Consider the following 26063-nt stretch of genomic DNA (forward strand, 5'->3'; position numbering starts at 1 on the left):
GGAACTAAACGTAAACACAATGCCGTTGACGCAAGGGGGTAAGAACTCATAGTCACTAAAGAGTCTGAATATGATGAAAATGCAGGGCCTGTAAACAAAGCCAAAGTTATCGTGAGCAGAGTACTGAACAAACGCCAAGAACATAAGCCATAATGTCCTAGTCCAAAGCAGGGTTGAAAACAGAATAGCAACTAGGCATGATGCAATTGTGTGCGTGCAGTGGGATGGCGTGAGTAGATCTCTGACAGCTCGCTACACTGTTGTCAGTTTTCAACTGTGAAGTGCTAATGACTGCAGAGGAAAATTGTAGCTGTCTCTACAACTATCTGGGACCAATTTGTGCGCTGACTCTACAGTAGACAGCTGTGGTCGCCTGCCTGGATCCACGGTGCTGTCGGTGATACCATGTGATCTCGCAGTGGCTTCTGGTGGCGCCTGACTAAGTCTAGCTATAGTGCTGCTGCTCCACTATCGCTAAGACTGACTTTCCATTACCCAGGCTAATGATAATTACCTGTAAAATGCACAAGAGGAGTATGCAGGATCTGTCCCAAATGCTTCAAGAGTAATTTTTTTTATAGAGCTTTATTGCTTTTTATCGTACAAAACCTTAAAAATCTTCAAAGCACATTCCTTCTGCATCTAAATACTGCTGACACCACTTCATCCAGTCCACATATGCTTCCTGGAGGGCACACGCTCATGACTTTTGTGAGGCTCCCTACCTTGCCAAATTGCAGGTCAAGTAGTGTTTGCTGTTTCTATTTCTGTACTGTGTTGGAATTATGTGACATTTCGGTGTTGAATCCTCCTCTCGTTGTCACATGTTACACTACTGGCCATTAAAATTGGTACACCATGAAGAAATGCAGATGATTAATGGGTATTCATTGGACAATTATACTGGAACTGACATGTGATTACATTTTCACGCAATTTGGGTGCATAGGTCCTGAGAAATCAGTACCCAGAACAACCACCTCTGGCCGTAATAACGGCCTTGATACGCCAGAGCTTGGATGGCGTGTACAGGTACAGCTGCCCATGCAGCTTCAACACGGTACCACAGTTCATCAAGACTAGTGACTGGCGTATTGTGACGAGCCAGTTGCTCGGCCACCACTGACCAGACGTTTTCATGGTGAGATATCTGGAGGATGTGCTGGCCAGGGCAGCAGTCGAGCATTTTCTGTTTCCAGAAAGGCCCGTACATGACCTGCAACATGCGGTCGTGCATTATCCTGCTGAAATGTAGCGTTTCACAGGGATCGAATGCAGGGTAGAGCCACGGGTCGTAACACATTTGAAACGTAACATCCACTGTTCAAAGTGCCGTCAATGCGAACAAAAGGTGACTGAGACGTGCAACCAATGGCACCCCGTACCATCACGCCGGGTGATACGCCAGTATGGCGATGGCGAATACACGCTTCCAATGTGCGTTCACCGCGATGTCGCCAAACACGGATGCAACCATGCACGATCCGTTACAGCCATGCGGATAAGATACCTGTCATCTCGACTGCTAGTGATACGAGGCCGTTGGGATCCAGTACGGCGTTCCGTATTGCCCTCCTGAACCCACCGATTCCATTTTCTGCTAACAGTCATTGGATCTCGACCAACGCGAGCAGCAATGTCGCTATACGATAAACCGCAATCGCAATAGGCTACAATCCGACCTTTATCAAAGTCGGAAACATGATGGTACGCATTTCTCCTCCTTACATGAGGCATCACAACAACGTTTCACCAGCAACGCCGGTCAACTGCTGTTTGTGTATGAGAAATCGGTTGGAAAATTTCCTCCTGTCAGCACGTTGTAGGTGTCGTCACCGGCGCCAGCCTCGTGTGAATACCCTTGGAATGTGCAGCGCCAACATAAGGCCTTTTTTCTGCATCGTTTGCAGCATATTCACTTATGTATCCACTGCGTTTCCAACCACCATGGCAATATGCTCAATCCCCAACCTGATAATTGCTACAAATAGTGTGATGATGCAGCGTGAGGGCGACATTGTTGTGGGTTACACCAGAAAGCATTCCCAGTGGTTCAGCCCTCACCTCTTGTATGTGCATCTTCCACATCATGCTTCAGCCCAGCATAATGCCGAAGAATTTTTCAGGGCGCAACCTCTGGATGGAGCCTACAATGATGTGTACTGGCTTAGATCAGCTGGGGCTTTTTCCTGGTGATGATCACTACCTAGATTTCGATTGCGTTAAGCTGCCCTTTGGTAGTCCAAGCTCCAAGCTCATTGCAGGCATCTGTGCAGCCTGTGCACACTGATGCTCTTTACATGCAGGATCTGTCCCAAATGCTCAGTGAGTACATGAGGGGTCTGAGCACAGATCCCTGCAGCAGTCCTACCCTGATGTGCCATGCTCCTGAGGTGCTACCAGCAGCATGTACTTGAAATACATGCCCCTCTTGGTACGATTACAGCAGGCAGGCATGCAACTCAGGTACCCCCTGCACAACTATCTTATACAGGAAGCTCCATGCCACAGCAGTTGAAGGCTCTGGAAATGTCTATGCGCATCATCCCTAGGCGCAAGTGACACTCGTCAGCCCTATCAATGTGCCCCACCAGCTGCAGGAGTTGATGCTGTGTAGAGTGTCCCCTGCAGAAGCAAACTGTTCTTCAGGAAGTAGATCTTCCTTGCTGATTTGACGCTTCAGCTTCTTATTGTAGACCTTCTAGAATGCCTTGGAGAGGATGGACAGCAAGCTGATGGGCTTGTAGCTCTGCTCCAGCCTTGTGTCCTCGCCTGCCTTTGGAGTGGCTACCACTTTTGTATCTTTCCATACAAAAGGATAGTGGCAGGTTGTGAGGATACCGTCGAAGATCGACATCAGAATGCACACTGTGTCTGGTGGCAGTTGCTTCAGCACATGTTGTCCGCAGGGTCACACCCTCCTGTTTTGCCGGTCGGTGTGGCCGAGCGGTTCTAGCGCTTCAGTCTGGAACCGCGCGACCACCACGGTTGCAGGTTCGAATCCTGCCTCGGGCATGGATGTGTGTGATGTTCTTAGGTTAGTTAGGTTTAAGTGGTTCTAAGTTCTAGGGGACTGATGACCTCCGGTGTTAAGTCCCATAGTACTCAGAGCCATTTGAACCATTTGAACCCTCCTGTTTTCATGGGATGCAGATGATTGAGCTGCTGTTACACCTCCACCTCGATTTCTACGGTGTCATCATTGTTCGTCAGAACACCAGTCAGTCTACGTATAGTTTGCCGAAAATGTGTCACCCACGATGTGGGCATTGGTGTTTGGCTCTGAGATGACGTCACACCCCACTTGAACTGGCAGAGTGCACTGGCTCCGCCTCAGGAACTGCTTCGTCATCCTCCAGGTACTGTCGCCATCGGCCTTGAGCATGGCAATCTTGCCTGCCCAATCTCAATTCCGGTGGTTTCTGACTGCCACCAAGGTGTTACAATGGACCTGATTCAGTAACCTTTTGGTGGTGGGGTTTCTCTTCATCTGCCACTTATGAAGGATCCAAGTCGTCTTGGTTAACTTCAGTAGAATATCTGGCAGAAGTTGTTAGGAGTTGTTATTTGGCTTCTGTGGTTGATGTTCAATGGCTACATCAGCTGCATCCAGGGTCTGATGTGTGAATACAGCAAGTGCAGATACTGCACCCTCTATGCCTGGCATGGTGGCGATGGTCCCAGCATGTGTAATCTAAATTGCTCCTAGTCAACATCTTTCAGCTGTCAGTGGGTCTCCAATGGCGAAGCCCTGTCTGTTTCCTTGTCAATGATCACTGGCAGTTGATCTGATGACAGTGCTCAGGAGGTGGTTGTGATAACATTGTGGTGTCCCCCTTGATGATTCCGATCTCAAGGACATCAGAGAGGCTGCAAGTTGGGTAGATTGTGGGATCAAAAGGCCACACCAGCAGTGCATCATAGTTGTTGGCCACTGAGAGCAGGCAGTGTAAACTGGCATTGGTGATGTGGAAGTTTCAGTCCGGGTATCTGATGTTGAAGTTGCTGCCGATGAAGAGGTTGTCACAAATTGACAGCAGTACATCGAAGTCGTTTGCTTACAGAAGGCATTGTGGTGGTTAATATACCATCAAAAACTTTATCTGGGTCACCTCTGTACTGACAGTGATGCCAATAACTTCCATCACAACTGTCTCCAGAATTTTGCAAGTGATGATGGCTCTGTGATGTCTCCACATACACTGCCATGCCACCGCCCACCATCTTACAGTCTGTCTAGTAGCAGAAGTAGTTTGCCACCTGCATGTTCACGCAAGACTTGAGGTGAATTTTGGTGATGCATACATCCACTGCCTCATCCCACAGAAATAGTTGAAACTCGTCATCCTCGGTCCTGATGTTATTTGCATTCCATAAGCAATCAGTTAAATCAGAGCACTGTTGTATTATGCTGCTTGATGGGCAGCTTGAACCTCATGTGATATCAACTTCAGTTCTTTTGTGTCAAGTGGTGCAGATGACTGATGTGATCTTGGAATGCTCTTTGTTAGCTGGACTAGTTTAGAAAGTTGTTAGGCCTGGAATTTGAACTGGTCATTCTGTCTAACTTCCTTTCCTGCCTCCAGTCCTGTCTGGTGCTGGGTGCTCTGTCTCCAGTCTGCTACCATGCACACCTGCCATGGTACATACAGAACACTCCGTCTGTGCTCCATGCCCTGGTGTGTCTGCTTGGGTGGCAGGCTTCTGCTGAGCTGGTCTGGCTGGTCTTGACCCCGTTCCAGCAGTAGCGTAGCTTCTCACTGGCTGCTATGGCTTGGATAATGCAGGTGGTATGGTTCATCTGCACTGTTATGTGGTTGCACACTTGAAAGCAATGCAGCCACTGCAGTTTGCCATATGCTTTTTGGAGCTGTTGTGGCACTGTGATGGTTGCACCTTCCAGAGTGGACACACTTTGTTGTGGTGGTTACCAGCACACTTCACACAGTATGCAGGATCATGCAGAAGCGCGAGATGTAATCGATACCTTGGCACATGAAGCATTCTACTAGTCCCCATCTCTTAAGCAGCTCCGCCACTTGCTTCACCTGGAAAATCTTCCTGTAGCTCTGCATTGTCCACGAGAACAGTGAGGAAGAGAGTGGTGTGTCAGAGTTAACCTTGGGTGACTTTGTATGCAACATGGTGAATACACCAAAGTCCATATGCTTCATGGTGAGTACACCAAAGCCCATCTCTTTGAGAAGTTCCTTGTGGTGGCCAGGATCAATGTTGAACATAAGTTTGCAGAAGACTGCCATCTGAATGTTCATTGGCTCCAAAGAATGGGTGAAGCAGTGGATGCCCTGCTTGGTTATGAGAGTCTTGATCTCATGGTAGTCATGAGTATAGTAACTGGCAAATCAATACTGATACAGCACTGAGATACGAATGGTGAAGTTACTTTTCACTGCTGCCGTAATCTTCTCGTGGAAGTTAAAGGTACTAGCCCACTGAATGACTATCAGTTGGTCCTGTGGCGACTTGCTCTGTCAGTCTTCCTTTGCTTCCCCTACATTATCAGTGAGGTTGGAGAATCGGTTGCTGGTGTTGACCTCAGTGGCTTTGGCGAACACAAATACTTTGGCGGAGTGCTTACATCAGGGCTTCAGGAAGCCATCGTCTGCTGAGTGCTGCAGATGGGTTCTAACTCCCCTCTGCGACGCTTTTTGTTGTGCTGCACTGCTGGTGGAGCTTGAAGCCTCTCTCTTAGAGTGGTGACTTCGCTTGCATGAGTAGAATGTTTCTATGAGCGATGCTCCACCTCCATGGTTTCTTCTGCTGGTTTTGTCCCTTGTGTGAGGCCAGTCAGGAACTCCCTCTAATGACCAAGTTCTTTTTGTCCTCGGAAACAAAGAGAAGCTGCGCCAGGTGAGAAACTCTTGGGATGTAGCAACAGGTACAGAAGGCTTTAAGGAATCATACGTGAATGGAATGAGAGGAAACTTTAATACTCAATACAATGGAAGGTACCTTCTATCTTGCTCATCACAGTGTTTTCGATGAGTGTAAATATAGATATATGTATGAAGAACTAGACTTAGCGTACAACACATATCGGAGTGAGATAGTTTCCAGTTTTGTAGATGTTCGGTGTGAATCATAGAGCACGTTTGTAGTAGCAGCATTACTCGGTTCTGAAACAGCGATTCTCTTCCTTATAGTGAGATCTAAGTAGTTGAGCATGAAAATCAAAAATCTATTAACTACTTAGATCTCACTATAATTAATAACAATGGGAAACATTTATTCACCATATACAGGAAACCTACAACCACTGATGTTATTATTAATGCTACATCATGTCATCCTGACAAGTATAAAAAAGCATTTTTTAAGTCTATGATACACCGAATACTAAAATTACCGCTAGAAGCTAATGAGATCAAAAAGGAAATGACCATCTTAAAACAAATTGCAAAAACCAACTCTTTCGACACACGACAGGTAGATATCATTTTTAATAAAGTACAACAATCACAAAGTACTCCACTAATAAGTAATCCAAAATATATGAAGATGACATATATGGGAAACATATCAGATAGAATCACTAATTTATTCAAAAATTCTGGAATAACAATAGCATTTACAACTGACAATACTTTACAACAAAAATTAAGACATACCGTAAATAAAGATAATAGAAAATCTACCAGATCAGGAGTGTACAAGATCCAATGTAGAGACTGTAAAAAAATATATATCGGCCAAACAGGTCGAAATTTTGCAGTAAGGTACAAAGAACATACGTCAGGTACCTCACGAACAAAGTCTGTTTTTGGTCATCATATAACATTCAATAATCATGCTGAGGGGACAGTACAACAGAATTTACAAGTTCTTCATTATGCAAATAAAGGCTTACTTATGAATATCCTAGAAGAAATCGAGATATATGCTCATTTGAAAACCAAATCATCAATGCTGCTCAATGAACAATTAGATTTTCGTGAAAAATATTATTACGACCTTTTTGACGAAATTTTATAATAAAAGCATCTACTCTTTTGTTTTTTAATATAAGATTAGTTATACCCATGGCAAAATCAATGTATGTAAAATATGCAGCATCAGCAGTCTCATCAGTTATTTAGATATACATAATGTGGAACGTACTATTGGCTGCTAACCTAATGCTATAAAGAACATTGCCATAAAAACTACAGTTAAAACAAGACGATTCTACAGCATGCAACAAAGATGCAAGTGTGATGTAGACGACTCGGTATAATCGATATATACCACAACGCCAAGGATTTTTATCTTTGATGTAACTGGCACTGTAATAGTATTAAGGTTGTCCATAGAGGGCACAGCTATCACACATCGCAATTCACTGTTTTATCCTAAATATAAATAAGTTGTAGACATAACTACTATCTGTTAATCAGATATTTAAATGAATCAATTTTATGTTATTAGTGTATTTCTTACTTTTATACTTTGACGATGGCGTCATATTATGAACGCTGATTGGCAGTTATGAAGTAGTGTGACAGGAAGTAGGCGGAGCCTCTACATATTTAAGCTCGTGCTCAGCACTCATAACCATCAGTTGACTGCACAGCAACAAGGAGAGCTCCACCTACCAACCCAAGGGAGCCAATGGGTATAATTAATTTTATTTTAATTTTATTTCATTTTGTTAAAATTTTAACATCATTAGACTTTTTCATTCATTTAAAGATTGGTATCTAGTATTTCTTAAAATTTATTCACAGGTCTGAGGATGGTTTTATAGAGAAAACCGAAACCGGTTACCCATTAAAACAGACATAGCGTGATCAAGACTGAATTTTAATCAAAATATAACACTGCTTTTATTTTAGCATTTGGTATGCGCTGACAAGCTGAACTGTTACACAGATTGGTTCTAATAGTAGCATAAGTACTTGAAGACGTGTTACGTTCCAGATCTGGTGCTGTTTCTACTTATGGCCCAGGTCTCTGGACGGGTGGCCTGCAAACGTAACAATAAAATTAATAATTTCATTGTCATTCGGCTATTAGATCAACACACAACACCAAACATATAGTACATTAGTTAAATTATACATAACACATAATGTTCATTTTAACTTAAGACATTGAAATATCTCGAAAACTACGCATCAGATCAAAAAACGTTATAATTCCAATTCGTTTGTCCCGCAAGAGGACATCCAACAATACTTGACTCGGCCCGCCACCCGATCTCGAGCGTGGGTAGCGGGGGAGAGGGAAAACTTTGAAATCTTCAATGGGAACCCCAATTTTTTTAAATATTTTTTTTTTTTTTCAGATTACGACTTGACGGCAAAATCTACATACGTTTTGTCTGAAGCATTTTCTTCGTTTCGACACAGACGGCGCTGTAATAGGAGGAATACAAATGGGTAAACAATGCTAACTTACCACTTGCTACTCAATGGCCCTTGAATATCCAATGGTACCTGGGACCATACTTCCACGCTGCGAGGGTAGGACATGCCAGTAATTCATAACTTCTAATTGGAAATCCCATTCGCAACATTCTATTCCTCCAAAATATCGAACAGATGACTACTCGATGAGCCACAGTGGCCAAGGCTCAAGGCGAACGCTACTCTGCTTTCCCGGTTAGAGTAGGTATTCCAACGTAATACCACCAACTTAAGTACATTTGGTGATCCGCTTCTCAAAAGACAGTACGCAGGGCAGAAGCATATCTGCGAGAACGTTAGCAAAGGCGTTTCTGATGCGGTCGACCGTGTCATAACGTCGTGTTGGCACTTGCTGGTAGATCTTATCTTTTAAATAGCTTTACCCGTAAAATCGTAGTCTGCAATAAAATATGGGGCTTCCCATTCAAGATTTCAAAGCTGCCCCCCCCCCCCCACACCGCTACCTATGCGTGGGGTAGGATGGCAGGTCGAGTGCGGTATCGTTAGATATCCACTTCCGAGGCAAACAAACCGGAATTTTGTAATTGTAGCTTTTTTTATATGATGTGTAGATTTCGAGATATTTCAATGTCTTCAATTAAACTGGATAAAAATAATGTAGAGTAATGAAATTTTACGAATACATTTGTCCAGGTAACATATTTAAGTAACACTGCAAGATCGCAGGTTAATGCTAAATGCGAGGCAAGCTATGGGACATGTGAAATGCTTGTGCGTTCATAACCGTTGTCACCGCCAGAACGCTGAATGAACCAGACACCCCGGCTGGGATGTTCGGGAGCTTGGTGCAAGTCCTTTTACTTGACTTCGATGCACGATGATGAAAACAACGAAGACATCCAGACGCGAGCAGAAAAAAAAAACGACCCAAGTGGGAATTCAACCCGAGAATGTGTAATCTGAAATAGCAACGCTAAGTGCTAGGCCGCGAGCTGTTCACGCAAATTTGACGACGACAAAGAAATTATAAGAGACGCATGACGCGCAGAGGCTAAAATGTGACGGGTTTTTGACTAATATTAGCATGGAAGTTTAGATTAAACTAGCAGAGGATTGTATAAACATTCATTACGTCGAATCATATTACGTAGAACACATCAAACTAAAATATTTTCACAACAATCAAAGAGCAAACTCCTTTTTCAAATGGTAATTATTGTTCCATATTTAAGTAATTATTGTTCCACCAACTGCGACATAGTCGCGTGTACAAACAGTGAACCAATACTGTCAAATGTTTTTTATTCCAGTCCTTGATCACAATATCAATTCTTTAGACGATGACCGGTTTCAGTCCGTAATGACCATCCTCATTGTAGGACATGGTGTAAAAGAGATCTGAGGATAGTCATTACCGACTCAAACCGGTCATCGTCTAAAGAATTGATATTGTGATCAAAGACTGGAATAAAAAACGTTTCAATCATTGTTCCGTATTTCAAGTTACATTCTTCAAATTCAATAAATATTTTATATTCTTCAAATTAATAAATATATTGTAGAACACTCTTTAAAGTAGCCTATGCTCTTCCTCAGCATTCAAGCTATCTATTGATATTGTGATCAAAGACTGGAATAAAAAACGTTTGAATCATTGTTCCGTATTTCAAGTTACATTCTTCAAATTCAATAAATATTTTATATTCTTCAACTTAATAAATATATTGTAGAACACTCTTTAAAGTAGCCTATGCTCTTCCTCAGCATTCAAGCTATCTATTGATATTGTGATCAAAGACTGGAATAAAAAACGTTTCAATCATTGTTCCATATTTCAAGTTACATTCTTCAAATTCAATAAATATTTTATATTCTTCAAATTAATAAATATATTGTAGAACACTCTTTAAAGTAGCCTATGCTCTTCCTCAGCATTCAAGCTATCTATTGATATTGTGATCAAAGACTGGAATAAAAAACGTTTGAATCATTGTTCCGTATTTCAAGTTACATTCTTCAAATTCAATAAATATTTTATATTCTTCAAATTAATAAATATATTGTAGAACACGCTTTAAAGTAGCCTATGCTCTTCCTCAGCATTCAAGCTATCTCCATACCGTATTTTATCAAAATCGATTAAGCGGTTAGTCGTGAAAGCGTAACAGACAGAGTTACTTTCGTATTTATAATATTAGTATGAAACTATAGAGATAGTATGGACAATTGAAAAGTAACATTGTTCTTAGTGGACAATGATGCGATAGCTAGTCCACTTTCAAGAGAGACCGTACGGTAGTTTTTAGGGGGGTCTTGGGCAAGACCTGGTGTGTGGAATCTTTTTAATATTTTCGAAGACGAATGGCGACTTTAAATAACCGTTAAAAAGTTCCAGCTCTGATCTTGTTATGAACCTGCGTAATACCTACTTTTAAATCATCTTCTTGGAAGAAAAAATACCTGGCTGCTTTATAGTTTTTCCTTTATCTGAGAGCTTCTCGTATCGTAATGCCGATGGGCAGACAGACAAGCACTTTCGCACTTACGTTGCTACTATTGTACAGCTCGGGCAATCCGATTGGCTAACAACACTCTGTGGCTACAATTTACGCTACGTAGCTGCCGCCCAGTGGGTGCCTAAAATATCAACTAAGTTCAGCCCGCTAGGGCCAGAATCGCGCGTCGAGTCGCAATACCAAAATACGAAAACTGTGCATAATTGGCAACAGAAAATGTTGGTGTTGGGTCGGTGGGATGCGTTGATATTGGCTCGGCAGGATGTGAGCATTGATAACTAGAAGTGTTACGGCTTTAAACAGGTACTACTAAAATGAATAAAGCATATATGAAGTGAGTATTTGCGGATTTTTTTTTTTTTTTTTTTTTTTTTTGCGCTTGCTGCTTTAAACTAGCGACAGTGGAGTTACGACATGGGAAAGATGTATCTGTTGCCGAATACGAGGCAACAGGCAGCCAAGTAAGAGAGATAAATGTGTGATCGGCTTACCGGGGGCGGATGGTGGCGGGCCTAGGTGTGGAGGCGGGCTCACGCCCCCCTGGTGGCGGCACGTCCCTCTGCTGGCGGGGAGGCGGAAGCCTGAAAAACACGCAGTGTATCGAGTTAACAGTGTTGTTTATGTTTTATAGTAATAACGCTGGTCCATATACGACAGACAGACTACTAACCACTTGTACAAATCGCACCATACCCCCTGTTAGAGTCAAAAGGTTGTCGCATTACGTTAAGAGCACTAGTGGTTAGTCATTCTTAATAATAATGATGATAATATTGCCTAGTCACACAAGTAAACATACAGCTATATTCTAAAGCAGTGTCCGGCAGCCATTGTAAGAGCAACAGAAAGTTTCTAGAGACGGTGTGCGAAAGACACAGATATCTGAACTGTTTATCACTATTGTTGTTGTTGTGGTCTTCAGTCCAGAGACTGGTTTGCCGCAGCTCTACATGTTACTCTATCCTGTGCAAGCTTCTTCATCTCCCTGTACCTACTGCGACCTACATCTTTCTGAATCTGTTTAGTGTATTCATCTCTTGGTCTCCCTCTACGATTTTTACCCTCCACGCTGCCCTCCAATACTATATTGGTGATCCCTTGATGCCTCAGAACATGTCCTACCAACCGGTCCCTTCTTCTTGTCAAGTTGTGCCACAAACTCCTCTTCTCCCCAATTCTATTCAATACCTCCTCATTAGTTATGTGATCTACCCATCTAATCTTCAGCATTCTTCTGTAGCACCACATTTTGAAAGCTTCTATTCTCTTCTTGCCCAAACTATTTATCGTCCATGTTTCACTTCCATACATGGCTACACTCCATACAAATACTTTCAGAAACGACTTCCTGACATTTAAATCTATACTCGATGTTAACAAATTTCTCTTCTTCAGAAACGATTTCCTTGCCATTGCCAGTCTACATTTTATATCCTCTCTACTTCGACCATCATCAGTTATTTTGCTCCCCAAATAGCAAAACTCCTAAGTTACTCATTTCCTAATCTAATTCCCTCAGCATCACCCGACTTAATTCGACTACATTCCATTATCTTCGTTTTGCTTTCGTTGATGTTCATCTTATATCCTCCTTTGAAGACAGTGTCCATTTCGTTCAACTGCTCTTCCAAGTTCTTTGCTGTCTCTGACAGAATTACAATGTCATCGGCGAACCTCAAAGTTTTTATTTCTTCTCCATGGATTTTAATACCTACTCCGAATTTTTCTTTTGTTTCCTTTACTGCTTGCTCAATATACAGATTGAACAACATCGGGGAGAGGCTACAACCCTGTCTCACTCCCTTCCCAACCCCTGCTGCCCTTTCATGCCCCTCGACTCTTGTAACTGCCCTCTGGTTTCTGTACAAATTGTAAATAGTCTTTCGCTCCCTCTATTTTACCCCTGCCACCTTCAGAAGTTGAAAGAGAGTATTCCAGTCAACATTGTCAAAAGCTTTCTCTAAGTCTACAAATGCTAGAAACATAGGTTTGCCTTTCCTTAATCTTTCTTCTAAGGTAAGTCGTAAAGTCAATATTGCCTCACGCGTTCCAATATTTCTACGGAATCCAAACTGATCTTCCCTGAGGTCGGCTTCTACCAGTTTTTCCATTCGTCGGTAAAGAATTCGCGTTAGTATTTTGCAGCTCTGACTCATTAAACTGATAGTTCGGTAATTTTCGCTCATGTCAACACCTGCTTTATTTGGGATTGGAATTATTATATTCTTCTTGAAGTCTGAGGCTATTTCGCCTGTCTCATACATCTCGCTCACCAGGTGGTAGAGTTTTGTCAGGATTGGCTCTCCAAAGGATCTATAATAGCCAAATAGATAAGATGAAGGTCTCATCTGTAAACAATAGTAATGTACCGTCGAAGAGAAACAGAATTATTGTGTCAGATTATTGTGTGTGTTATTTATTCATATTAGTTGATAGTTCCTTCAAAAACCGAGAAATGGCAGCTCTGTTTCTAATTTTAATTCTCACTAACGGCAGCTTTGGCAGGATGAGTGCATGTAAACAGCGGTATGCGCCAAAAACCATGCTGCCACTAGTAGTAACGTGTGCGGTGTTCCTGCCAGGAAAACACTTTTCAGAGACGATTTGTGCAAATCCGAGGATGATGTGGATAACTAAGACTCAGATAAAGATCCTGAATATGTTCCTGAACGCAAATGCGTTTCAAAATTGTTGCTGAGCAGGTGAATGTGATAATTATTGAAGCAAATAAACAATGGTAAGTTGTGACGCTTACTATTGTTTGCATGAATTTACGTGACAGTGTGACGGAGGAAATGTTTAAGGCCCATCCTTAACACTATTTACGTGCTATGGCAAGGTGACAACAACATTACAGCTGCAGTTGGTTTCAGATTGTAAACAAACGTTTATGAGCTGCTTCGTTGAAGACTGGCGTATTGTGAAATTGTATTTAGTACTTCTAGTTGATTGGAGTTGCCTACCAGAGAGAGAATTTACGTGAGTTACAATCTTTACATCACATTTTTGTGTAACGAATGTCTTAAATCTAAGAACAGAATTGTGTTACAGTTTGCATATGAATATGGCGTTAATGAATGGAAATATAAAAAGGAAATTAAGTTTCTGGTAATCTAGTTAACAAAATAAGCAGTCAGAGGCATAGCAAAAATTGCGGAAGTTAAGTATATGTAAGGTAAATGATTTCTAATTCTGGTTCAAACCGCAAGCTTGTAACGCAGCTACTCGCAGTGGTTTAATTCCCGCTGAGTACACATGCATATGCACATATTTGTGATAGATGCAAGAAGGTGTGAAGGTGTGGATGCAGCGATGTTGAAGGCACAGCGCTTCGTGGTGATGACTTACTTGGGTCCACCCGGAGTGACGGGCCTGCAACAAATGGTGTACAAATTACGTAATCAGCAAGACGTGTCTTGTCATACTGCTAACATTACTCCTAATCTAAGAGGGAAAACTTTCATTAAAATTATTTCGCAAATAGCGAAGTGGTTCCATTCTGATCACGTTGCCGGACTTGCTTTTTATTACTATTTCATTCGCTTATGGTATGCATAATATACAAAGATGATAATCATCAGTACATAATTGCAGAAGCTTAATGATTAGTGTACAAGTGTAGCATAGTCACAATAAGATTCCAACATTAAATTCTTGCCTTATGTTTCAGAAAGATGGCGTCGACTAAGAAGGTAATATGATGTTCTGTACATTAAAATGTGTTATGATGCTAACAGTACTTTTTTTCTTTATTGTTATTTTAACACCTTATACAAGGTAGGTTGGCAGCAGCAATACTATGCCGCTCTTCGGCCACAGATAGTACAATATAGGAAGACATAGAAATACAAAACAAAATGATGAACAAAAAACAGTAGACACACTAGGTAAAAAACATGGAGCCATTCACAGGTGTAGTAAAATAAAAAACGTTCAACACTGGTACACGAACACAGATGACTGAAATGGCACACGTGAACGATGGAGTGTGGGTGGTGAAACACTAGAGCACTAACACAATTGCACAAAAAAAACCGGTGGCGATCTCTGGCCCGTGAATGTTCACTGTACGTGTAGGAGTCCAGGGACCTGCCAGAGGGGAAGAGGTGGGGGAAGAGGGAGAGGGGAGGTCGTAGATGCCAGTGGTAGAGGAGATGGGAGGGGAAGGAAGGAAGGTAGGGGGTAGGGGAAGCCCGGGGGAGAGGAGGGAGGGAGGAAGGGAGGAGGGAGAGACGGTAGAGAGGGTGCCCTTGGGAAAAGACGCAGGGGGTGGAAGGGGAGGATCAAAGTTGGTAGGAGGATAGATGGAGGGAATGAGGGCATCATCAGGGAGGGGGAGTTGGCAGAAGCCACCTTGGGCGAGGGTATGGAGAGTGGAGAGATGGAGAGCAGGTGGGACGTAGGAATACAGCCGCAGCAGTGGACGGGGGTGGGAGAGGATGGGAGAGACAAGTGGGTGAGGGGGATGAAGTTTATGGGAGGTGAAGAGGATCTGTATCCGTTTGAGGAAAAAGAGGAGGTGTGGGAGCGGAATGGGGTCATACAGGATCCGCGTGGGGGAGGGGAGGCGGATGCGATAGGCGAGACAACAGTACATGGACTGAGGGCGGTAAATTATCTTTCAGACGGTTTATGTTATTTTGTAAGGCCGTTGCTGTGCCCTTCCTGCAGACACAGGAAAAAAAGTTATTTCACTGCAGTTGTACACAGGAGGTCGTATGATGTTGACGAGATGTAAGTTTTGTTTGAAACGACCATAATTAAACATCGTGGACGATATACACAATCCAGTCACATTAATGTGACCACTGCATATATTCGAAGTCAGTGTGCAATAACCACTCAGAGACGGCAGGTGGCAGCACTAGCAGTGGGCGGTATATAAAGCGTATCGAGTGGATGCGGACACATTGTGCAGTCGTTGTAACGCGGAAAAGAAGCGATTTCTCTGAGGTCCGAAAAGACGTGATAATTGGCTTTTGAGCCAAAGGTGAAGGCAGATCCGAAATGGCCAAATTTGTAAGTAATTCGCGAGCCGCCATGATTACAGTATACCACGCAGACAAAACGGCACTATCCACAACCGGCACCAAGGCAACTGTGGTGTACCACTGACCGTAGATGACAGGGGTGAACGACGGCTGCGGAGATGTGTACGGGCTAACAGAACTGCAAGTGTTGAGCAACTGACCGCCCAGATGAGCCAAGAGACTATCAACGATGTCTCCTCAGCGACCGTCAAAAAATGGTTCAAATGGCTTTGAGTACTATGGGACTTAACTTCTGTGGTCATCAGTCCCCTAGAACTTAGAACTACTTAAACCTAACTAACCTAAGGACATCACACACATCCATGCCCGAGGCAGGATTCGAACCTGCGACCGTAGCAGTCGCGCGGTTCCGGACTGAGCGCCTTAATCAGCGACCGTCCAGTGAATGTTATTGCCTATGGGCCACTGCTGCAGGCACCTAAATCATTCACCCATGCTGACTGTCGTTCATCGGCGATGGAGGCCGGAACTGGCTGGACAATACCGCAAATGTACATCTACTGAGTTGTGACAGGGGGAATTTTCAGATAAATCACGTTTTATGCTGCATGGGACAAGTGCCTGTTGGTTTACATTGCGTGAAACGATTGAAAGAAAAGGGGTCCAGACTGGATGAGAGATCGTTATGCTCTGGAGAATGTTTTCGTGGCATTCCCTGGGTGAACTTGTCATTCTGAAAGGCGCAAAGTATCAACACAAGTATGCATCTGTACTTGAGGTCCATGTACACCCCTACATAGTTTGTTTTCCCTTGGAAGGTGAGCCGTGCTGAACCCAGCTTACGCGTTGCTTTAAAACTTTGGTTTCCTGCGGTTATTGCGGTTATGCCGTCGTTCCTCCTCTTTCTACGTGTGGCAGCAGTGATGTGTATCGATATTTGCACCGTATACCATCTTTGGTCTGGTGCTTATAGTTACGGCTTGGCGGTGTGCAGCCAGTTGGTCGGTTGGAGCGGATCAGCCACCAAGTCTCTGCGCAGTGCAGTCGGCCGGGCCCGCTGGTGGTCTCTAGGCAGTGTCGGAGCGTGTGGGGGCTGTTCCGAGTGCTGCGAGGTTCGTGGCTCACCGACCCAAGACATGAAACTTGAGTGGTGTTTTAATTACCGAAACCACGTCTTTTCACGTTGTCCCGTTGGTTGGTGGTTCGCTGTTGGTGGTATTCCTGGAAGCAACAGCGAGTGTTCGAGTTGGTGAAGATTTAGCCGCCGTGTGGTGGAATTAACTATATTTGTCGATTTGAAATTCAAGTGCGCCAGCGGAATTTTCTGCCTTGTGGCCGTTAGTGTTCCGGTTACCTGCTCTGGTCGCTGACGTAAACTCAGGCACCTGTTGTCGCTGTCCAACATGGTGTGTAGTTTTAGACAGCTTAATGTATATTTGGTTGTGGGCTGCGGTGTCTGTAACGTTTTGGCTTTGGAACCCTCGATACTGGTCGGTGGTTAGCAAGTCGTCTTGTCGATGGGTCCCTGACTGTCTCTTGGTTGTGTTGCCGGCGGATCGAGTATAGTTGGGCCGACTTCTTGTCTCACCTAAGCGAACGTTAAGATTTCAAGAGCAGACCGAACCCCCTGGAAACTTCTGAGCGCCGTTGCCTAAACTGCCTTTCTTATTATCCCTTTAATTGTGTGTTTTTAATGGCTCATAGCCGATAGTTTTAATTTGTATGCTGGTAATTGTGTTTTTAAAATCAAAGGCTTTCTGCCTGTTGAAAATTTATTGTATTGTTTTTTTAAAAAAATGTTCAAATGTGTGTGAAAACTTATGGGACTTAACTGCCAAGGTCATCAGTCCCTAAGCTTACACACTACTTAACCTAAATTATCCTAAGGACAAACAAACACAGCCATGCCCGAGGGAGGCCTCGAACCTCCGCCGGGACCAGCCGCACAGTCCATGACTGCAGCGCCTCAGACCGCTCGGCTAATCCCGCGCGGCGTTTTTTAAAAGCATCGGCCTTCAGCCACTTTAAGTTTCAAGGATCTTTCTTATCAAATATTACTTTTTGGAAGATAAAGCTGTGGGCTTTCTGCCTGTTGAAAATTCATTGTAGTGTATTGTTTTTAAAAGCGTCGATCTTCAGCCACTTTAAGTTTTAAGGATGTTACGTATCAAGTATTACATTCTTTCAAGATAAGCTGTGGGTCTTCTGCCTGTTGAAAATTTATTGTAGTTGTGCTGTTCTTAAAATGATGGGCCTTCAGCCGCTTTAAATTTTTGGATTCTTACTTATCAAGTCTTACATCACTTGCGCTTAAACGCTATTTAAAGTTAAAAGCTTTTGGCCTTCTGCCTTGGAAAATTGGTTGCAGTTTTTTTTTAAACAATGGTCTTCAGCCGTTTTGAAGTAAGGTTTCTTATTGGTCATAAAGCTTGGGCCTTCTGCCTGTTCAAAAGTTATAGTAATTTTGTTGTTTTAAATTTATGGCCCTTCATCTGCTTTTAAAAACTTAATCTATCTGACTAGTCAAGTCTTACATCGCTTGGGCTTAAATACTATTTTGGGTTAAAGCCTAGAACCTTCTACCTCTAAAAAGAAAAAAATTATAGCAGTTATATTTAATTCATGAGCTTTCAGCCATTTTAGAATTAAAGACGTTTTCAGTCGATAGTCAAGCTTAGAAGTTGCGCTGTAATGTTTGGACAACTAAATAAAGTGTTATGTTTGGAGTGTAACTGACAGCCACCCGTTCTGGCCCTCATCCACAATTCCTACTACTTGTCCTGTCCTGTGGGTTTAGCAGGGCGTCTCAGCAGGATAGCATATGCCAGCATGACAGTGCGACACGTCACCCAGCAAGCAATGGGCGTGCGTGGTTCGAAGAGCACAGGGATGACTTTACCATATTCCTCTGGCCACCGAACTCCTCCAATTTAAGCCCAATCGAGTATCTGTGGGACCGACTCGATCGGGCTCTTTGTGCTATGGATGCTCAACCCAGAAACCTAACGAGCTCGCCACGGCACTGTATCGGGCATGGCTCCACATCCCTGTCAGGCCTTCCAGCAAGTCTAGCAGCTGTCCACGCTGCAAAAGATGGTTATTCAGGCGTTTGACAGGCGGTGACATTACTGTGAATGGACAGTGTAGCCTGTGATTTCCCGCCAGTAGCTAAGTCCACAACACCGTGGTCTTATCTTGGGGTAGTTTGTTCTTCTTATAGCTTGTAAGGTTCTCATTCCCTTCCTGGTGAGATGCTTTATTTTGTGTATGAAGTTTCCTGACGGTACTAGTTGACCTTCTTGAGATTGTAAATGGCTTTCTTCTCAAGGGCATTAGCTATTTCATTGCCAGTATTGTCGATAAGCACACAAGGCGAAAAATTAGTGAATTCAGGAGACATCACGCCAGAACCGTGAAAAACTGCCTCCAACCTCCATAACGGCCTCAATACAGCTCTTTATTCACATGAAGTGTTGAGTGCTATTGACAAGGGATTTCAGATCGATTCCGTGTTTATGGATGTCGGGAAGGCTTTTGACACTGCACTGCATAGGCGGCTCGTAGTGAAATTGTGTGCTTATGGAATATCGTCTGAGTTATGTGACTGGGTTTATGATTTCCTATAGAGTGGTCACAGTTCGTAGTAATCGACGGAAAGTCATCGAGTAAAATAGAAGTGTTATGGGCCCTCTACTGTTCCTTATCTATATAAACGAATTTAGAGCAGCCGTCTTCGGTTGTTTGTTGCAGATGACGCTGTCGTTTATCGACTAATAAAGTCATTAGAATATCAAAATAGACTGCAAAACGATTTAGAAAAGATATCTGAATGGTGCGAAAAGTGGCAGTTGACCCTAAATAACGAAAAGTGTGAGGTCATCCACATGAGTGCTAAAAGGAACTCGTTAAGCGATAAATCAGTCTACTCTAAAAGCCGTAATTTCAACTAAATATCTAGGTATTACAACTACGAAAAACTTAAATTGGAAGGAACACATACAAAATTTTGTGGGGAAGGCTAACCAAAGCTGCGTTATATTGGCAGGACACTTAGAAAATGTAACAGACCCACTAAGGAGACTGCCTACATTACGCTTGTCCGTCCTCTTTTAGAAGACTGCAGCGCAGTGTGGGATCCTTACCGGATAGGACTGACGGAGTACATCGAAAAAGTTCAAAGAAAGGCAACACGTTTTGTATTATCGTGAAATATGGGAGAGTGTGTCACAGAAATGATACAGGATTTGGGCTGGAAAACATTAAAAGATAGGCATTTTTCGTTGCGACGGAATCTTCTCACGAAATTCCAATCACCAACTTTATCCTCCGAATGCGAAAATATTTTGTTGACCCCTACCTACATAGGGAGGAACGATCATCAAGATAAAATAAGGGAAATCAGAGCTCGTACGGAAAGATATAGGTGTCCATTCTTTCCGCGCGCTATACGAGATCGGAATAATAGAGAATTGTGGAGGTGGTGAACCCTCTGCCAGGCACTTGAATGTGATTTGCAGAGTATCGATGTAGATGTAGATGTAGATGAAGAGCGTTTACAAATTCCTTCAAGTATGCTATATGCAGCTGAAGCCACTCATTGACGACAAGATGTCGTAGAGCTACCAAACAGCAGGGATGCTAATTTCTTCATTTCATCCGCTGTCCAAAAGAGTAAATGTCAACGTCTGCGGGATTAAGATCAGGTGATATACACTCCTGGAAATTGAAATAAGAACACCGTGAATTCATTGTCCCAGGAAGGGGAAACTTTATTGACACATTCCTGGGGTCATATACATCACATGATCACACTGACAGAACCACAGGCACATAGACAAAGGCAACAGAGCATGCACAATGTCGGCACTAGTACAGTGTATATCCACCTTTCGCAGCAATGCAGGCTGCTATTCTCCCATGGAGACGATCGTAGAGATGCTGGATGTAGTCCTGTGGAACGGCTTGCCATGCCATTTCCACCTGGCGCCTCAGTTGGACCAGCGTTCGTGCTGGACGTGCAGACCGCGTGAGACGACGCTTCATCCAGTCCCAAACATGCTCAATGGGGGACAGATCCGGAGATCTTGCTGGCCAGGGTAGTTGACTTACACCTTCTAGAGCACGTTGGGTGGCACGGGATACATGCGGACGTGCATTGTCCTGTTGGAACAGCAAGTTCCCTTGCCGGTCTAAGAATGGTAGAACGATGGGTTCGATGACGGTTTGGATGTACCGTGCACTATTCAGTGTCCCCTCGACGATCACCAGTGGTGTACGGCCAGTGTAGGAGATCGCTCCCCACACCATGATGCCGGGTGTTGGCCCTGTGTGCCTCGGTCGTATGCAGTCCTGATTGTGGCGCTCACCTGCACGGCGCCAAACACGCATACGACTGTCATTGGCACCAAGGCAGAAGCGACTCTCATCGCTGAAGACGACACGTCTCCATTCATCCCTCCATTCACGCCTGTCGCGACACCACTGGAGGCGGGCTGCACGATGTTGGGGCGTGAGCGGAAGACGGCCTAACGGTGTGCGGGACCGTAGCCCAGCTTCATGGAGACGGTTGCGAATGGTCCTCGCCGATACCCCAGGAGCAACAGTGTCCCTAATTTGCTGGGAAGTGGCGGTGCGGTCCCCTACGGCACTGCGTAGGATCCTACGGTCTTGGCGTGCATCCGTGCGTCGCTGCGGTCCGGTCCCAGGTCGACGGGCACGTGCACCTTCCGCCGACCACTGGCGACAACATCGATGTACTGTGGAGACCTCACGCCCCACGTGTTGAGCAATTCGGCGGTACGTCCACCCGGCCTCCCGCATGCCCACTATACGCCCTCGCTCAAAGTCCGTCAACTGCACATGCGGTTCACGTCCACGCTGTCGCGGCATGCTACCAGTGTTAAAGAATGCGATGGAGCTTCGTATGCCACGGCAAACTGGCTGACACTGACGGCGGCGGTGCACAAATGCTGCGCAGCTAGCGCCATTCGACGGCCAACACCGCGGTTCCTGGTGTGTCCGCTGTGCCGTGCGTGTGATCATTGCTTGTACAGCCCTCTCGCAGTGTCCGGAGCAAGTATGGTGGGTCTGACACACCGGTGTCAATGTGTTATTTTTTCCATTTCCAGGAGTGTAGTTGACAAGCCGAGGTTCGGGAGGATGCCTGAATGTTCATCAGATCACGTACCTACGCGATTGGCTTTCTGAACACAGCTGTTGTCATCTTGGAAGATGGCTTGACAAGCCGAGGTTCGGGAGGATGCCTGAATGTTCATCAGATCACGTACCTACGCGATTGGCTTTCTGAACACAGCTGTTGTCATCTTGGAAGATTGAAGTTTAAAGTCGTGTTGAGAGCGCAGTCGTTACAGATGGAGCATAAGCGCTGATTTCGAAAGAATGGGGAAGAAAATTGGTCGTGCCCATTCCTAACGACACATCTCCATATTTGCCTGGAGCGATTTAGGGAAACCGTGGAAAACCTAAACCAAGACGGCCAGACGGTAATTTGAACCGTGCGAATCAAGAGCGCTAACCTTTGCGCCACACCGTCCGGTCGAAGATAAAAGTGTCCACAGCATATTCACAGCTTTCTCGTCATGAAGATATAGAAGAATGAGTAACATCTGATCACCGAGAATGTTTAAACTAACATTCTGGTTCATGTTCACGGTAACCTGAACGAGTGGGCCCAAATCAAGGCACAAAAAAAAAAAATAAAGCTCCCGAAACATCATAGAAGCACATCCGGTCTGAACTACACACTCAACCCGCCGCGCTTTACACGCTTCGTTGGGCCCTCAGTGTATTCGCCGTTTTGCGCCATTTGAAAAGAGGCAAAATCGTGACTCGTTGATCGACACAATGCGCCATTCAAGACTAGCAATTGTATGTGCCGCAGCAAGCAATGCCCTTTGGGAGTTTCGCGACTCCACATACTCACTGCATGTGGTTCCCTTCTCAAAGTTCGCTTGGAAAGTGGTTGAGATGGACCTTTATTTACTGACACCAGCAATTCTTCTTCCGTTCCAAACCAATTGTTACTGACAAGGCATGATATTCCCCTCCAGTCCCTTTCAGGATCTTTTTAAATCCACTGTTCTTACGTCCAGTGATACAACATTCCTTGCAAAAACATTGGACAGTCCATATTGATACCCAACAAGTTGGACAACTTCATTGAGGGTTTGTGCACGCACACGTCCAAACATAATGTCTCCAGTCTTCTGTTCTGCTACGTCTCATTCCTAACTCATCTTACTGCACTGATTAAGACAACCGACTGCCATGATTTACGTAAAATTTTTGTAAATTTGTGGTAAGTTCTTATGGGACCAAACTGCTTAGGTCATCGGTTCTAGCTGAATACAGGAGACATCACGCCAGAACCGTGAAAAACCGCCTCCAACATTCATAACGGTCTCAATACAGCGAGGAAAAGCGCTTACAATTTCCTTCAAGTATGCTATACGCAGAACAACTTAAACTAACTTACACTATGGACAACACACACACCCATTCCCGAGGGAGGACTCGAACTCCGATGGGGGGAACTGCGCGGACCGTGACAAGTCGCCCTAGACCGCGTGGCTATCACGCGCGGTATGATTTACGTCAATGATGGACTGTCGCGTATCCGACTGGTTGCCAATTACAACGCTCCAACGTGACCACAGCGCTCTTTTGAGGGGGTAACTACACTCATGCTCATAAATTAAGGATAATGCTGATACATGGTGAAACAACGCTCTGGTGGGCGGTTTGCGGGTTTAAATCACCTCGGGGTATGACCATGCGGGTGCATTTGACCCACGGTCGTCGCACGGTGACGCTGGCAGTGGTCCACATACGCAGATGTATGTTGGTGCAGGTCAGAGTTCGGTGCAGCGAGTAAGTGTGCAGACGTTTTCTGACGTGCTAATGGTGACTGTGTGTTGAAAAAGGCTCAAAGAACAGATATTGATGACGTTAGGAGAGGTAGAATACTAGGGCGACTGGAGGCTGGTCAAACACAGCAGGTCATAGCACGGGCCCTGCATTTGCCACAAAGTGTGATCTCAAGGTTATGGCAACGATTCCAGCAGACAGGAAACGTGTTCATGCGCTACAGCACGGGATGTCCACAGTGTACAACACCACAAGAAGACCGATATCTCACCATCAGTGCCCGCAAGGGCCATGGAGTACTGCAGGTAGCCTTGCTCGAGACCTTACCGCAGCCACTGGAACAGTTGTCTCCAAACACACAGTCTACAGACGACTGAACAGACATGGTTTAACGCCTGGAGACCTGCAAAGTGCATTCCACTGACCCCTGGTCACAGGAGAGCCCGTAAAGCCTGGTGTCAAGTACACAGAACATGGTCATTGGAACAGTGGTCCCATGTTTTGTTCACAGACGAGTCTAGGTTTAGTCTGAACAGTGATTCTCGCCGGCTTTTCATCTGGCGTGAACCAAGAACCAGATACCAACCCCTTAATGTCCTTGAAAGGGACCTGTATGGAGGTCGTGGTTTGATGGTGTGGGGTGGGATTGTGATTGGTGCACTACACCCCTGCATGTCTTTGACAGTGGAACTGTAACAGGTCAGGTGTATCGGGACGTCATTTTGCACCAGTATGTCCGCCTTTTCAGGGGTGCTGTGGGTCCCACCTTCCTCCTGATGGATGATAATGCACTGCCCCACCGAGCTGGGATCGTGGTGGAGTACCTTGAAACAGAATTAGGCGAATGGCGTGGCCTGCCTGTTCTCTAGACCTAAACCACATCGAGCACGTCTGGGACGCTCTCGATCGATATATTGCTGCATGTCTTCAAACCCCTAAGACACTTCAGGAGCTCCGACAGGCACTGATGCAAGACTGGGACGATATACCCCAACAGCTGCTCGACCACCTGGTCCAGAGTATGCCAACCCGTTGTGCGGCCTGTGTACATGTGCATGGTGATCATATCCCTTATTCATGTCGGGGTACATGCGCAGGAAATAGTGGGGCTTTGTAGCACATGTGTTTCGGGACGGTTTTCTCAACTTATCACCAATACCGTGGACTTACAGATCTGTGTTGTGTGTGTTCCCTATGTGCCTATGTTATTAGCGCCAGTTTTGTGTAGTACCACGTTGTGTGGCACCACATTCTGCAATTATCCTTAATTTATGAGCATGAGTGTTAACACACCGTCCAGTCACATTAATGTGACCACCTGTCCAAAGCCTGAATAATCACATTTTGCAGCGTGGGCAGCTGCAAGACGAGCAGGAAGAGCGTCAGTGAATTTCTGGAAGGTACTGACAGGGATGTGGAGGCATGCCGACTCCTGTGCCTTGGCTAGCCGCACTAGGTTTCTTGGTTCACGATCCATGGCGCGAACAGCTTGATCGAGGTGGTCCCACAGAGTCTCTTGATTGGGTTAAAATCCGAGGAGTTTAGTGAACAGGAGAATACAGTAAACTCATTCTGGTGCTCTTAGAATCATGCACATACGCTGCCAGCTGACAGTTACATTGTCCTGCTGGTAGATGCCATCGTGCTGAGGAAAACCAAACTGCATGTAGGGGTGAAGATGATCCATAAGAATGAACGCATAACTGTGTTGATCCATTGTGCCTACCACAACGAAGAGGTCATCCAAGGAATACCATGAAAACATTCTCCAGTCCATATAGCTCCTCTTTAGGCCTGAACCCTTCCGACGATTTCTGCACGATGTTTGTTTTCAGGCGTTTTATGCCGTACACGCCAACGACCATGTATCCGATGGAGCATAAAACGTGATCGTGATTCATATGAAGAGGCACTCAGTGGACTTCCAGCTGCGGTATTGACGTCGTTGATGAAGAACAGTCAGCATGGGTGCGTAAACCAATCACCTGCTGCGCAAGCCCACACGCAGCAACATTCGCCGACCGATCGATGAGGAGACATTACTGGTAGCCCCCATGGATCTTCTGGGCGGTTAGTTGATAAACAGTTGCACGTCTATTCGCCCATACAAATCTCCGCAGCAGTGAACTGTGGTGCAACACCGTTGTCTCGGCTCCATTTGGGTACGCATGGTATAGTTTAACCAAGGCGGCATATGAATAGTTTACAGACTTAGCCGTTTCGGAAATGCTCCCATCCTTGGCCCGAAAGCCAACGATCATGCCCTCATGGTAGTCAGTAAATCGCTCCATTTCTGTATTACA

General features: G+C 44.7%; 1 protein-coding gene across 3 annotated transcripts in view; it reads right to left on the reverse strand.

Moving 5' to 3' along the window:
* Nucleotides 1–7839: 7839 nt before the first annotated feature.
* LOC126259186 (proline-rich protein HaeIII subfamily 1-like) overlaps nt 7840–26063 on the reverse strand; it is a 60778-nt gene continuing 42554 nt past the window's right edge. For 2 of the 3 annotated variants that reach the window (XM_049955767.1, XM_049955768.1), the window contains 3 exons: nt 14231–14254; nt 11374–11463; nt 7840–7963 (listed from right to left, as the gene is read on the reverse strand). In XM_049955767.1, coding sequence (XP_049811724.1) covers nt 11413–11463; nt 14231–14254 — 75 coding nt within the window. In that variant the 3' untranslated portion in view covers nt 7840–7963; nt 11374–11412. The remainder of the gene's footprint in view (nt 7964–11373; nt 11464–14230; nt 14255–26063) is intronic. The other variant, XM_049955769.1, reaches the window with a different exon arrangement.

The sequence above is a fragment of the Schistocerca nitens genome, chromosome 5, assembly GCF_023898315.1.
Source record: "Schistocerca nitens isolate TAMUIC-IGC-003100 chromosome 5, iqSchNite1.1, whole genome shotgun sequence".
NCBI classification, from domain to species: domain Eukaryota; kingdom Metazoa; phylum Arthropoda; class Insecta; order Orthoptera; family Acrididae; genus Schistocerca; species Schistocerca nitens.